The sequence below is a fragment of the Monopterus albus genome, unplaced genomic scaffold (genome assembly GCF_001952655.1).
Source record: "Monopterus albus unplaced genomic scaffold, M_albus_1.0 scaffold405.1, whole genome shotgun sequence".
Lineage (NCBI taxonomy): Eukaryota > Metazoa > Chordata > Actinopteri > Synbranchiformes > Synbranchidae > Monopterus > Monopterus albus.
Window position 1 is genome coordinate 77619 of NW_018128285.1, and position 12751 is coordinate 90369.

Genomic DNA, 12751 nt, shown 5'->3' on the forward strand with positions numbered 1-12751 from the left:
GGAGTTGAAGATCTCTCTGACAGGGGATTCTGCTAAACGTTCCCAACAGACCCTCACAATACGTTTGGGTCTGCCGAGTCTGTCCAGCTTCCTCCCCCGCCATCGGATCCAGCTCACCACCAGGTGGTGATCAGTTGACAGCTCCGCCCTCTCTTCACTCGAGTGTCCAAGACATACGGCTGGAGGTCAGATGAAACAACCACAAAGTCGATCATCGACCTCCGGCCTAGGGTGTCCTGGTTCCATGTGCACTGATGGACACCCTTATGCTTGAACATGGTGTTCATTATGGACAAACTGTGACTAGCACAGAAGTCCAATAACAAAACACCACTCGGGTTCAGATCGGGGGGGCTGTTCCTCCCAATCACGCCCCTCCAGGTGTCACTGTCGCTGCCCACGTGGGCGTTGAAGTCCCCCAGTAGAACAATGGAGTCCCCAGTCGGGGCCTTTTCCAGCACCCCTCCCAGGGACTCCAAGAAGGCCAGGTACTCTACACTGCCATTCGGCCCGTAGGCACAAATGACAGTGAGAGACCTATCCCCGACCCGAAGGCGCGGGGAAGTGGCCCTCTAGTTCAACTCGTCAACCATTCAGGCACAAAACCTAATCATATAGCCTGGGTTTTTCAGGCATAGCAATGATGTCAGATGAATGCATGCTGATTTCCTTAAGATAAAAATGTAAATTTTATGGATGTTTGATTTATTTGCTATGCAGATTGAAAGTCCTTTGTGGTTCCCCAAAGCCTGAAACTGTGAGAATTAATTGAAAACTGCAGTAGTTTTATGAGAGGCTTTCATAGCTTCAGCTGCAATGGGTTTGTGCATGTTTTCAGTTTTCCAAGTAATTTGATTTATGCCTGTGTAAATAGTAACTCTATGTCATGTGCCTCTGCGTGAGTGTCCGCAGTTTGTTGATCTGCTGTGTCTCATAGGGCAGCCACTGTAGAAATGTCTAGTTCTACTTTTCATGCAGAAAAATACTTCCACTGATACTGATACTAAATTAGAAATCACTCTGAATCGCACCATAATTTTCTAATCACTGAGGATAAAGGGGCTTAATTGAGAGAATTAACATTTAGCACAGCAGCACACCTGCATTTATGACTTCTTACTCTTGTTTTTATAGGAAGCTTGCTTGACTTCCTCAAGGAAGGTGATGGAAAATACTTGAAGCTTGTCTTGCTGGTAGACATGGCGGCAAAGGTGAGATGAAACGCTACACATCTGCAATTTTTGTTTCACAGGTGCAGAATTTGTGCTATTAAGTTTTGAACTCTATTTTAAGCTTCAGATTTAAAAAAAAATTATTACAGCCTCAGGTAAAAATGTCTTCCTCTTCCATATTTGCAACACTTTGCTTTGGTTCTTTTACTCATGCACTCTTTATGTCTGACAGAGCGCTTGATGAGGGTGAGAAGTAAAAAAAATGATTTGTGTCAAATGTTTTGCTTTTAGATCGCTGATGGCATGGCTTTCATCGAGAGGATGAATTACATTCACCGGGATCTTCGCGCTGCCAACATCCTTGTGGGTGATAACCTGGTGTGCAAAATCGCTGACTTTGGCCTGGCCAGGTTGATAGAGGACAATGAATACACTGCCAGGCAAGGTTGGTGCATGCACATCCACACACATGCTGTACAGCCTGAGTCACTGCTACATGGGGTGTGATGTGGCCTTACCTCTCCTTTCCATCAAACACAGGAGCTAAATTCCCCATTAAATGGACGGCCCCAGAGGCTGCGCTGTACGGCCGCTTCACCATCAAATCAGACGTCTGGTCCTTTGGCATCTTACTCATTGAGCTTGTCACCAAAGGCAGAGTGCCCTACCCAGGTACAGCATCAACACACACATACACTGGCTGTTAATAAAATGGCATCAAAGGACAGTGATTCACAACCAGAGTTATTAGCTCTCAGTCTGTCAATAGACATTAAGCCGGCACGCTTGTTAACGTCAGAGGATGAAGTGATGCTGTCTGACATTGTCTGTGCTGATTGTTTATGCCTCAGCAGGGGAGACACTGACATCTACACACACACACATCTGAGATTAAACAAGTATATCATTGTAAAGTGTTGGTCAGAGAAACTCTATTATCCCCACAAGTCGCCCTGATGGGCACTTTTTTAAACATTTTATTTACTAAAATGGTAACTAATAAATTAGTAAATCAAATCAGTCACTGATCTCATTTTTTGATAAAGGACTGACATTAAAAAATATCTAGTTAGGAATGTGATCCTACTTAAGGAGAGTCTGGAAAACATGAGCATCAACTGATTGCTTCCTTTCTAATTTCAGCTTTCTTTTTGGATTATAGAACCCTACTGTAAGGCCAAGAAACAATACTCAGCTAAAAGTTGTAACAGCTGTCTCCACCTTGGTGCCCTCTCCTCCTCAGGTATGGTGAACCGGGAGGTGCTGGAGCAGGTGGAGCGAGGCTATCGCATGCCTTGCCCCCAGGGGTGCCCCGAGTCCCTGCACGAGATGATGAATCTCTGCTGGAAGAAGGAGCCAGATGAGAGGCCCACTTTCGAGTACCTCCAGTCCTTCCTAGAGGACTACTTCACCGCCACAGAGCCACAGTACCAGCCTGGAGAGAACCTATAGCCTGCCTGGACTCAGAGGGCAAGAGCTGGACACGCTGAGTCTGTAAAAAGTCGACTGGAAACCGGAGTGATCAGTCAGACAAACCACTTTACCTGTTCTTTATTTCTGTCTTTGCTTCGTGTCCATCGGCATTTTATAATTTCATATTTTTTGTGGTACTACACAAGTCTTACCTATATGTGAATTTTAGCTTTTTCATGTGGATGTTCACAATGGCAGACTGTGGTTATGGACACATGTTCGTCTTAGCTGTGTGAAATAAGCTGTGATAATGATTCAAAAGAAAAGCATATAACAGAGTGTGGCCAGCCTTTTATGTGTTGTGATGTGGAGATTTCTCACTTCGTTTGCTTCCAAATTGTAGTCTTTGTGGTAGATTAGTAAATTATACATCAAAACAATTATTGGTGACAAAACAATATATTGTATTAATAGGGAGGAGGTCTGAGGGGATTGATGACCATCACCACAGTCAATATGATTATTTAAAAGCAGGTCCCACACAGTTTAGCTTTAGCTGCATCTATTTGCATTTGTTACAGTGCAATTTTTTGTTTGTTTTTAATGTTATGTTCCTTTATGAAATTATTATGGCAAGAATCCTGCAGAGATTCCTGACAGTTCATCATTGACCAGAAATCACTGCCAGGCCTGTTATATAGCAGCGCCATAAAGCTTTCTTTCCCTCACTGCCCAGGTCATATGATCTCCCTGTGATCCTTTAACAAAAAAGGTTTGTATAATGTGTCATGGAGCTGACATGTCAGCAAAAACAACAGTTAACAGAGATGCAACCTGTGGACTGGTGGCTTCTTGCCAAGCCTGAGTGACACTAGACATATGAAATTGCTACCAACCAATATGCAGGAGGATTTTAACACTTTTTAAAAGTGGAAAACAAACCATTCTACCAAACAAAGTGGACACATCCATTTTTATCTTTTAAAATGTGACATACACATGTATGTGGATGGCTACACAGGATGGCTCTGCAAAAACTATTTGCACAACAGTGTAGGCTATACCGTTTTTACAGTGATTCTTTTTCCCTTTATATTTGGTTCCTCTATGAACTCTTTGGAACAGTATTATAATGGAATAACTGACAACTGAACTTGTAAAGAATGGATTTGTATATTACAAAATCCCCATTTTATAATATTATTATTAATAAACTTGTCAGAATAGCATATTTTACAAGGGGCTTGTGAGTGGAGACTCATCTGCGCAATTTGTACAATAAAGACGTGATTTTACACATTTTTCTCTTTTTTAAAATTGAAATTAGGCGTTTTGCTTTTGTCATCTGAGGGCCATGTTTAAACCAGTGAATGGTTGAGGTGAGTGGGAGCCCAGGTGTAAAGTTGAGATTGCTATAAGGACTACTAATTATCCGAGCACGTATGCAGTGGCGTTATATTCTATGATCTTTGTTAAGAAGCAGAAACAATAAATCATGTCATCATTTCATGCAGGAGGTATTCAATGGAAAGGGTAGATATGTTTACTCCTTTTCAGGAATAAGGGTTAGTAGATTTAAGTTTTAAAAGTATAGTGGAATTCGGAAGGAGTGGAAGAGGGAGTGTTACTAGATTTTATGAGGGTAACAGGACTCATAAATGGATTTTGGGATATTGGGACGGTGACAGACTACGGACACTAGGTGACAGTAATGCAACACTAGGATGCCAACTGCCGTAAAACATCGGAGGAGGTCGAGAAGAAGAAGAAGAAGGAGGAAGAAGGAAGAAGAAGACAAAACAAAACAAAACAAAGCTCGGTGGCCAAAATGTTGCACAAAATTATTAATTTAACCGTGAGGGATGTGAGATTCCCGACCTCTTTACAGCAGCACGGTTCCGATGCGATGGTAAGGAAGTTTCTGCCGTTGCAGCGACACTGTGCCGTGTATTTATGAGTGAACAGACTTTTAACGTGAGTCCTGTATTCACTCTAACTTTGGACATTGCAGCACAGCGACCCTGATTATTCAGCCGCTTATGTGGTCATCGACACGGACCTCGGACTGAAAGGCTTCGGCCTCACGTTTACTTTAGGAAAAGGCACAGAGATTGGTAAGACACTTCACAAACACTGCAGTGTGTAGTTTTATGTCACGAACGCCACAACTATGGGTGTATTGACCCCAACACGTACTTCAGTAGGCTTTGCCATGAAGCAGGAGCAGCACAGCCTCGGTGAAAGCAGATTTTCCAAACTCTGTATTGACCTTTGGAACCTGTAGCTGGAGGTGGAGGTTTGATGAGTGGCAGATCTCCAGGCGGAAAACAGAAGAGAGAATCATTATTTTCCTTTTATGACCCTAAATTGTTTGTAGTTTACTTTCACTTGCTTGTAGTGTAATTACACATAAAATGGCAAAAAGTAATTTAAGTACTTCATTATGCAAATACCTATGTAGCTGAACTACCAGCAAGCTACTGCAAAATGTAGTTATACTGCTACTTTGATTACATGTAGTTCACTACTCCCCAAGACTGTTCATAGATAAGCTGGTAGTCTTTTTAGTAGGCCTTTATAAATAAACAGAAGCACATGATGCTCTCTTCTAATATAAAGGAATGTCTGTCCCATGCTTAGATAACAAAGTACAGTGATGTGTAGATGGGTCACCATTATAAATCTAATTGCAGAGTGGACCCTGAAACAAGCATATAAATGGCATCAGCATAATCAGGAACTGACATATAAATACACTGTAGCTTCCATCACTCTGCAGAAGGTTGGACAACAAGACTTGTCTTTACAAGAAACTTCGTTTTTCAGACAGTGCTATGTGCTTTAAAAGTGAGTTTGTCGTCAGATACCAAAGTGATTGTCTTCAGACTCGCTCACTACAGGTTCTATTGAAGGTAACAATTATGAGCTATTGAGCTTTTTATATATATCACGCTACCAATATAGTATTCTAAATAAGTCTCATAGCTTGCACAATATTAAAGAAACACAATCCAGACAAATTCTACATAATAATGAATGTGCAGTTCTGAGCTCTATACCGCCATCTTGTGGTAATTCTTATTAAGCGCAATACAACGGTTTTGAGCTGCATCTGAAAGTACTGCAAACTATTGGCCAGCAAGAGATCCCTTCTCTAGAGGACTAAATCCACAGTCCTCTTTCTGTGTAAAAGTAAATTCCACAATTTCTTACTATTAAGTGGTTATCTTCCAGTGTTACAGTCTTTTTAGTACAACTTTTATCCTCATTAGTGTCTGCAAAGCCTTTTGTAATGTTCATGTGGACACCTGACAGTTGTTTTAAGACAGGTTTGAAAAATTGTGAATGTTTACTTTAAAGGCTGTTCTTACTGACTGTAACCCTGCAGTGGTGTGTGCTGTGGAAGCCCTCGCAGGACTGGTTATTGGGAAACCTTTGCAGGAGATCGTGAGTGACTTCCGTGGGTTTTACCGCCTCCTGACCAGTGATAGCCAGATGAGATGGGTAAGAGAGGGCTCATGGCCACAAATCATGTGCACTGGCATCAGTAGCACTGAACCGTTCAACCATTCAATATTTACAGAATGAGACTTTTTTCTCTGTCTTGCAGCACCTTGCTGTACTTTCCCAACATGGACAGAGCGATTCACACCTTCTTGCCATTCCATGAGCTGCTGTTATTCTTACTTTAATATTATATCTGGCTTCTGTCTCCTCATGTAGACTTCTAATACTTACCTATAGTGGTTTAAGAAAATATTCAGACCACTTCACTTTTTTGCACATTTTACTGTTGTAGATTTAATTTTAACTGGATATAATTGCCATTTTTGCTCATCAGTCTGTTCTTAATAACTCATAATGACAAAGTGAAATCATGTCTTCAGGAATTTTAACAAGTTTTTAGTAATGCTATTTTTAGTAATGTTGAATATTTTAAGAATATGTGTAGGGTGTTGTTTTAAATCTTTTGCATTGTCTGAAACAGTTAGGCCCAGAGAAAGGAGTGATCCACTTGGCCACTGCTGCGGTCCTGAATGCCGTGTGGGACCTCTGGGCCAGGGCGGAGGGAAAGGTGAGCTGAGGCATTATGAGTAAAACAACATTTTCTTTACAAGCACGACATGTCGCGTCTCACAGCTTGCTGTCATATTGTCCCGCAGCCACTGTGGAAGCTGCTCGTGGACATGGTGAGTCACCGAAATACAGATCCTTCCCCGGGACGATGATGTGAAGGAAACATCACGTGTTACACATGTGTGTCAATTCAGGACCCAAAGCAGATCGTCTCCTGCATTGACTTCAGATACATCACTGATGTGCTCACAGAGGAGGAAGCTCTGGGTGAGACTGGTTTTCTGATGCACGGTATATGTCCAGCACAGACTGTGGAAAGAAATCCATTGTTTCTCCATGGAGCTTAAACGCCACTTTTCTCATTCAGATATACTTGTGAAAGCACAGGAGGGGAGGCAACAGAGAGGTGAGAACACTGAATGGCTTAATGGGACTTTGTGGAGTGAAGAGGACTCTCTAGGAGCTAACATGAGTGCTTTTAGCCTGCATAATAGGTCCCTACGCTCCATGTCTGCACTGTTAAAACACACTTCTCCACTAGTGTTTGTTCCCCATGTGGACAGTTTTTATTTATTTATTTTTTTAACCTGCCAGAGAATCAGATGCTGAAGGAGGGTTATCCTGCATACACCACTTCCTGTGCTTGGCTCGGATACCCAGACCAGCAGCTTCAGCAGGTCTGTCTGCTATAAAATGCATGAAATATCCAGTCAGATAAGGAGTTTTTAGTGACATCTCTGCTTTTCTGAAGCTCTGCACAGATGCACTTAAAAACGGTTGGAGCAAGTTTAAGGTGAAAGTTGGAGCCGACTTAGAGGATGACAAACGCAGGTGCCGCCTCATCAGACAAATGATTGGGCCCAATAACACTTTGGTAAGGTTGTTTTGCCCCGAACACTGTTTACAGACAGAAATACCAGTATTCTAAAGAGTTTGGGGGTTTTTTTTGCGTTAGATGATTGATGCCAACCAGAGATGGGATGTAGGCGAGGCCATCAGCTGGGTGTCCAGCCTGGCTGAGTTCAAACCACTTTGGATTGAGGAGCCCACGTCTCCAGACGACATTCTTGGTCACGCTGCCATCTCCAAGGTGAGACAGAACTTTGATTTTCCTGCTTGCTCATGTGATTGTGTATTGAAGACAGAGAGATGAGGAGACGGGTCCTCTGAGTGTAGACCTGCACCCAAGGGCCTCCACAAAACTGTGTGACACCCAGAAACTGCATTGTTGTCACAGTTGGTCTCTTTATAGTATGTTTTTATTTTTGGGGCTATTTTGTGTCTGTTGTAGTGTTTCTTTGTGTTGTGTTGCATCTCCTTGGTGTCTTATCCCTGCCCTTATCCCCTCTTCATGATTGTTTTGTGTCTTTTTGAAGTTGTTTTGCATCTCTTCCTTGTCATTTTGTCTTTGTAATCATTTATTGCGGTCTCTTGTAGTGTTTCTATGGTTTTCTGTCTCATTGTGGTCATCTCACAATGTTTCGTAGTTGTTCTTTTCTTTGTGGTCATTTTATATTTCTTGTAGAAGTTTAGGCACCCCTTGATAAATAACAGATTTTGGTGATTTTTTTATTTGAAAAGATGTTAACAGTCTCTCTTGGAAATGGAAAAAATGCACAATATTTTCAGCAAACAGTGATGCATAGTTACTTCTTATGCCATAAATTGAACACAAATAAAAAATAAAAACATTATTATGGCATGGTGCAAAAGTTTGGGCACCCTAAGAGTTCCAGAGTCTCAAAGTCTCTCACAAGGTTTCAGACCTTAATCAGCTCGTTAGATCTGATGCACAGCAACAGCTGTCATTGGTAAATGCCAATTTCAAAGCTGTACAAATACCTTGACTCTTCAAACCTTGTGCACACACTTGCGGACACCCAGCAACAATGGGTTCCTCTAAGCAGCTGTGTAAGACCCTGAAAATGAAAGTTATTGATGCCCACAATGCAGGAGAAGGCTACAAGAAGATAGCAAAGCGTTGTCAGCTTGCAGTTTCCACAGTAAGAAATGTAATTAAGAGATGGCAGATCAGGGGAACTGTGGAGGTCAAGATGAGATCTGGAAGACCAAGAAAACTCTCGGACAGAACTGCTCGTATGCTGGTCAGAAAGACAAATCAAAACCCCCATTTGACTGCAAAAAACCTGCAGGAAGATTTAGCAGACTCAGGAGTGGTGGTGCACCGTTCCACTGTGCAGCGATGCTTGCACAGACAAGGCCTTCATGGAAGAGTCAGCAGAAGAAAACCTTATCTGCGTCCCCATCATAAAATCCAACGTCTGAAGTATGCAACAGGACATCTACAGAAGCCCGATGCGTTTTGGAAACAAGTGCTGTGGACTGATGAAGTTAAAATAGAACTCTTTGGACACAATCAGCAAAGGCATGTTTGGAGAAAAAAAGGAGCAGCATTTCATGAAAAGAACACCTTGCCAACTATTAAGCATGGGGGTGGATCTATCATGCTCTGGGGTTGTGTTGCAGCCAGTGGCACAGGAAACATTGCACGGGTGGAGGGAAGAATGGATTCCACTAAATACCAGCAAATTCTGGAAGCAAACATCACACCATCTGTAAAAAAGCTGAAGCTGAAAAGAGGATGGCTTCTACAACAGGACAATGATCCTAAACATACCTCGAAATCCACTATGGAATACCTCAAGAGACGCAGGCTGAAGGTTTTGGAATGGAGCTGATTAAGGTCTGAAACCTTGTGAGAGACTTTGAGACTCTGGAACTCTTAGGGTGCCCAAACTTTTGCACCGTGCCATAATAATGTTTTTATTTATTATTTGTGTTCAATTTATGGCATAAGAAGTAACTATGCATCACTATTTGCTGAAAATATTGTGCATTTTTTCCATTTCCAAGAGAGACTGTTAACGTCTTTTCAAATAAAAAAATCACCAAAATCTGTTATTTATCAAGGGGTGCCTAAACTTTTGCATGAGACTGTATCTGTTTATGGTCAGTCTATGTACCATTATAGTTGTTTTGTGTATTGTAGCAGTCATTTGATTGACTTTCTTGCCCAGAGACCCCTTGACTTCTCAGATTCAGGCCCAGTAGGCCTGTGCGGTTGTCTGTCCATGGATGAAGATGTTTGACTTTGTTGTTGCAGGCCTTGGCTCCACTCGGGATTGGAGTGGCAACAGGGGAACAGGTCAGAGCTCAAGTTTGTTCTTGCATGTGTTTCACTGACTGATGAAATGTCTAGTTGATTGACTGTTTTCTGTCCAGTGTCACAACAGGGTGATGTTTAAGCAGTTCCTCCAGGCCTCTGCGCTACAGTTTGTCCAGATAGACAGCTGCCGTCTGGGCAGTGTGAACGAAAACCTGGCTGTGCTGCTGATGGCCCATAAGTATCAAGGTAAAAGTCCAAATATGACCATAATCACTAGTATGTGGAGCCCAGAAAGCAAGTGTAGATAGTTGTGTGTGTGTGTGTGTATATATACACACACACACACACACACACATTTATACTTCCCTCGAAACTCTGAATTATTGGAAATAAAAAGATCTTTGCTGTGGACAAATATGGACACAACCACCTCAGCATTTAGCTGAGTTTTGACATAGTCATTTTTACTGCTTTTTTCTGTAGTAGTAATATACTCAAAGTGTACGCTTGTGTTCAAACGTGGCTATGATACACTCAGCATTGCGTTTTCCTTAGTGCCCGTTTGTCCTCATGCCGGAGGAGTCGGCCTCTGTGAGCTTGTCCAGCATCTGATTCTGTTTGACTACATCTGCGTGTCTGCAAATCTTCACAACCGGTAAGAAAAGGACCCTCTTTGTAACCAGATTGTTCTTTACTCTGCATGATTCGAGCATTGCATCTTTTCCTCCAGGATGTGTGAATATGTGAACCATCTCCACGAGCACTTCACAAGTCCTGTGGTGATTCGGGATGCACACTACCTGCCCCCCAAGGTAAGAAGTATAGATGAAACCGAAATGTTAGATAATGTATATAAAAAAATCTTTTCTACACTTGTTGCTTTAGACACGAGTACGTTGTGTGTATTGTTCTCAGGATCCAGGCTATTCTTGTGAGATGGTGGAGTCATCAGTGAAAAGACACCAGTACCCCGAAGGAGAAGTATGGAAGCTGCACAGGACTTAAACCTTTTATCTAAACTCTCTTACTGGACTTGATCAAGCTGAATAGAAACTTATCACACTAATCAACTGCAACAATTGTAAATATTTCAAACTGCAGAAATGTCAGACTTTTGTTTGACCAATTGGCTCCTGTTGAGTCAGCAACATTTCAGTACAAGTCAAGCTGAGATCAGTGTAAATTCTTTATTCACAAATTAGCCTTTAATTATATGTAAAATGAAGAAACTGAACCAGACATTTGTTCCAAGCAACTGAAACCTTCCCCCTCTAGTAGAACTTTACACAACAGCAATTCTATTACCCAAAACACAGTAAGAGAAGTAAAAACACTTTTTGTAAGAACTTGATATGATTTAAAGTGTTAGCCCACTAAAAAAAAAAAAATCATAAAGTTACCCACTTAGCTCTCTTTTATGATTCAGATTAACTCAGTTTTTTAAAACGTGCACAGCCCTTCTGAAAACAAGTGAAGGAGACACTAGGCAGTGCATACACCTGAAGGTGATGGGAGAGCTTCTAAAAGCACTTTCCAAACATACACACACCATATTTTTCCTCAAAGTAGTGACTTTTACACAGCCATCTGCATCTTAATTGTGGGATGAGGGTTGTAATCACAGATTTCAAAGTCCTCTGCACAGAAATCAGTGATGTTCTCTACATTTCTCAGGATTTTCAGCTTGGGAAAGGGTCGGATCTCCCTCTGAAGCTGCAAATGTACACAGATGAGCTTATGTGAATTTGAAATCAGAACCGATTAAAAATAAAAACTATTGAACTAACCCACCTGTACTTTCAGAGGTTCTATGTGGTTGAGGTAGATGTGAGCATCTCCCAGAGTGTGAACAAAGTCGCCTGGCTGAAGGGACACAATTAAAAAAACAAAAACAGGTGAGATAATGGGCAACAGTGTAATCATATGAGGGGTTTGACAGAAGTCCAGCACCTTTACCTTGAGTCCTGTGATGTGTGCAATCATGTAGGTAAGAAGTGCATAGCTGGCGATGTTGAATGGCACCCCAAGGCCCATATCACCCGAGCGCTGGTACAGCTGACAAGAAAGCTCGCCATCACACACGTAGAACTGGCACAGGGCATGGCAGGGAGGCAGAGCCATAAGCGGCAGGTCTGCAACAACACAACAGACACAGAATTCAGTCTGGCCGATAAAATGTCGCTACATTCAGATTCAGAGGGTTTAGAGTGAATTTTAACTTTAGTATCTGCTCCACCTTTGGGGTTCCATGCACACATAATGATCCGTCTGTCATCTGGCTTATTTTTGATGGTGCTGATGACTTTCTGCAGCTGGTCAACACCTTGTCCTGTGTAATCTGTCAACAGAAGATGAAATTACTCATTTAGAAAGTAATCTTATAATAGAAAATTAATTCAAATAAAATTGAAAGCTTGCAGAAAAGTGTAGTGACACTTGGTACCACGATGTCATGGTGAAAGAAACTGGGTAAATTTAATAAACAGTGAGACTATAAGATACCCATACTTAATTGCAGCAAAAGCAACATTATAAAGAACAGTTTGAGCAGATACCACAGACCGTATCTACAGTGGTGTGAAAAAGTGTTTGCCCCCTTACCGATTTCTCATCTTTTTGCATGTTTGTCACACAGATCATCAAACAAATTTAAATATTAGTCAAAGATAACACAAGTGAACACATCATGCAGTTTTTAAATGAAGGTTTTTATTATTAAGGGAAAACAAAATCCAAAACTACATAGCCCTGTGTGAACAAGTGTTCGCCCCCCTGTCAAAACATAACTTAACTCTGGTTTATCACACCTGAGTTCAATTTCTCTAGCCACACCCATGCCCGATTACTGCCACACCTGTTCGCAATCAAGAAATCACTTAAATAGGACCTGCCTGACAAAGTGAAGTAAACCAAAAGATCCTCAAAAGCTAGACATCATGCCGAGATCCAAAGAAATTCAAAA

The 12751-nt window shown here is 41.7% G+C and overlaps 3 protein-coding genes across 5 annotated transcripts in view; 2 read left to right on the plus strand and 1 right to left on the minus strand.

The window, feature by feature from the left end:
* The window catches only part of LOC109951771 (tyrosine-protein kinase yes-like), a 19029-nt gene extending 15147 nt beyond the window's left edge, over window positions 1-3882 (plus strand). For both annotated transcript variants that reach the window (XM_020586448.1, XM_020586447.1), the window contains 4 exons: window positions 1135-1211; window positions 1464-1617; window positions 1713-1844; window positions 2416-3882. In XM_020586448.1, coding sequence (XP_020442104.1) covers window positions 1135-1211; window positions 1464-1617; window positions 1713-1844; window positions 2416-2624 — 572 coding nt within the window. In that variant the 3' untranslated portion in view covers window positions 2625-3882. The remainder of the gene's footprint in view (window positions 1-1134; window positions 1212-1463; window positions 1618-1712; window positions 1845-2415) is intronic.
* Window positions 3883-4328: 446 nt separating this feature from the next.
* On the plus strand, window positions 4329-11251 carry enosf1 (enolase superfamily member 1). The gene is made up of 15 exons (XM_020586444.1): window positions 4329-4494; window positions 4597-4699; window positions 5974-6089; window positions 6574-6660; window positions 6749-6775; window positions 6857-6929; window positions 7030-7068; window positions 7257-7339; window positions 7414-7536; window positions 7618-7752; window positions 9787-9828; window positions 9906-10035; window positions 10345-10444; window positions 10520-10601; window positions 10705-11251. The coding sequence occupies exons 1-15, from the start codon at window positions 4414-4416 to the stop codon at window positions 10792-10794; spliced, it is 1311 nt and encodes a 436-aa protein (XP_020442100.1). The 5' UTR covers window positions 4329-4413; the 3' UTR covers window positions 10795-11251.
* The window catches only part of tyms (thymidylate synthetase), a 17078-nt gene continuing 15310 nt past the window's right edge, over window positions 10984-12751 (minus strand). Inside the window, exons 5-8 of one of the 2 annotated variants that reach the window (XM_020586446.1) lie at window positions 12026-12127; window positions 11746-11921; window positions 11581-11652; window positions 10984-11502 (exon numbers count right to left, since the gene is read on the minus strand). In XM_020586446.1, coding sequence (XP_020442102.1) covers window positions 11365-11502; window positions 11581-11652; window positions 11746-11921; window positions 12026-12127 — 488 coding nt within the window. In that variant the 3' untranslated portion in view covers window positions 10984-11364. The remainder of the gene's footprint in view (window positions 11503-11580; window positions 11653-11745; window positions 11922-12025; window positions 12128-12751) is intronic. The other variant, XM_020586445.1, reaches the window with a different exon arrangement.

What these genes read in the sequence shown, in the direction of transcription:
- enosf1 (XM_020586444.1), top strand. Translation starts at nt 4,414, where the DNA reads ATGTTGCACAAAATTATTAATTTAACCGTGAGGGATGTGAGATTCCCG. An exon ending in GATGGCCCATAAGTATCAAG is followed by an intron (nt 10,036 to 10,344) that starts GTAAAAGTCCAA and finishes CGTTTTCCTTAG; the next exon opens with TGCCCGTTTGTCCTCATGCC. An exon ending in TCTGCAAATCTTCACAACCG is followed by an intron (nt 10,445 to 10,519) that starts GTAAGAAAAGGA and finishes CTTTTCCTCCAG; the next exon opens with GATGTGTGAATATGTGAACC.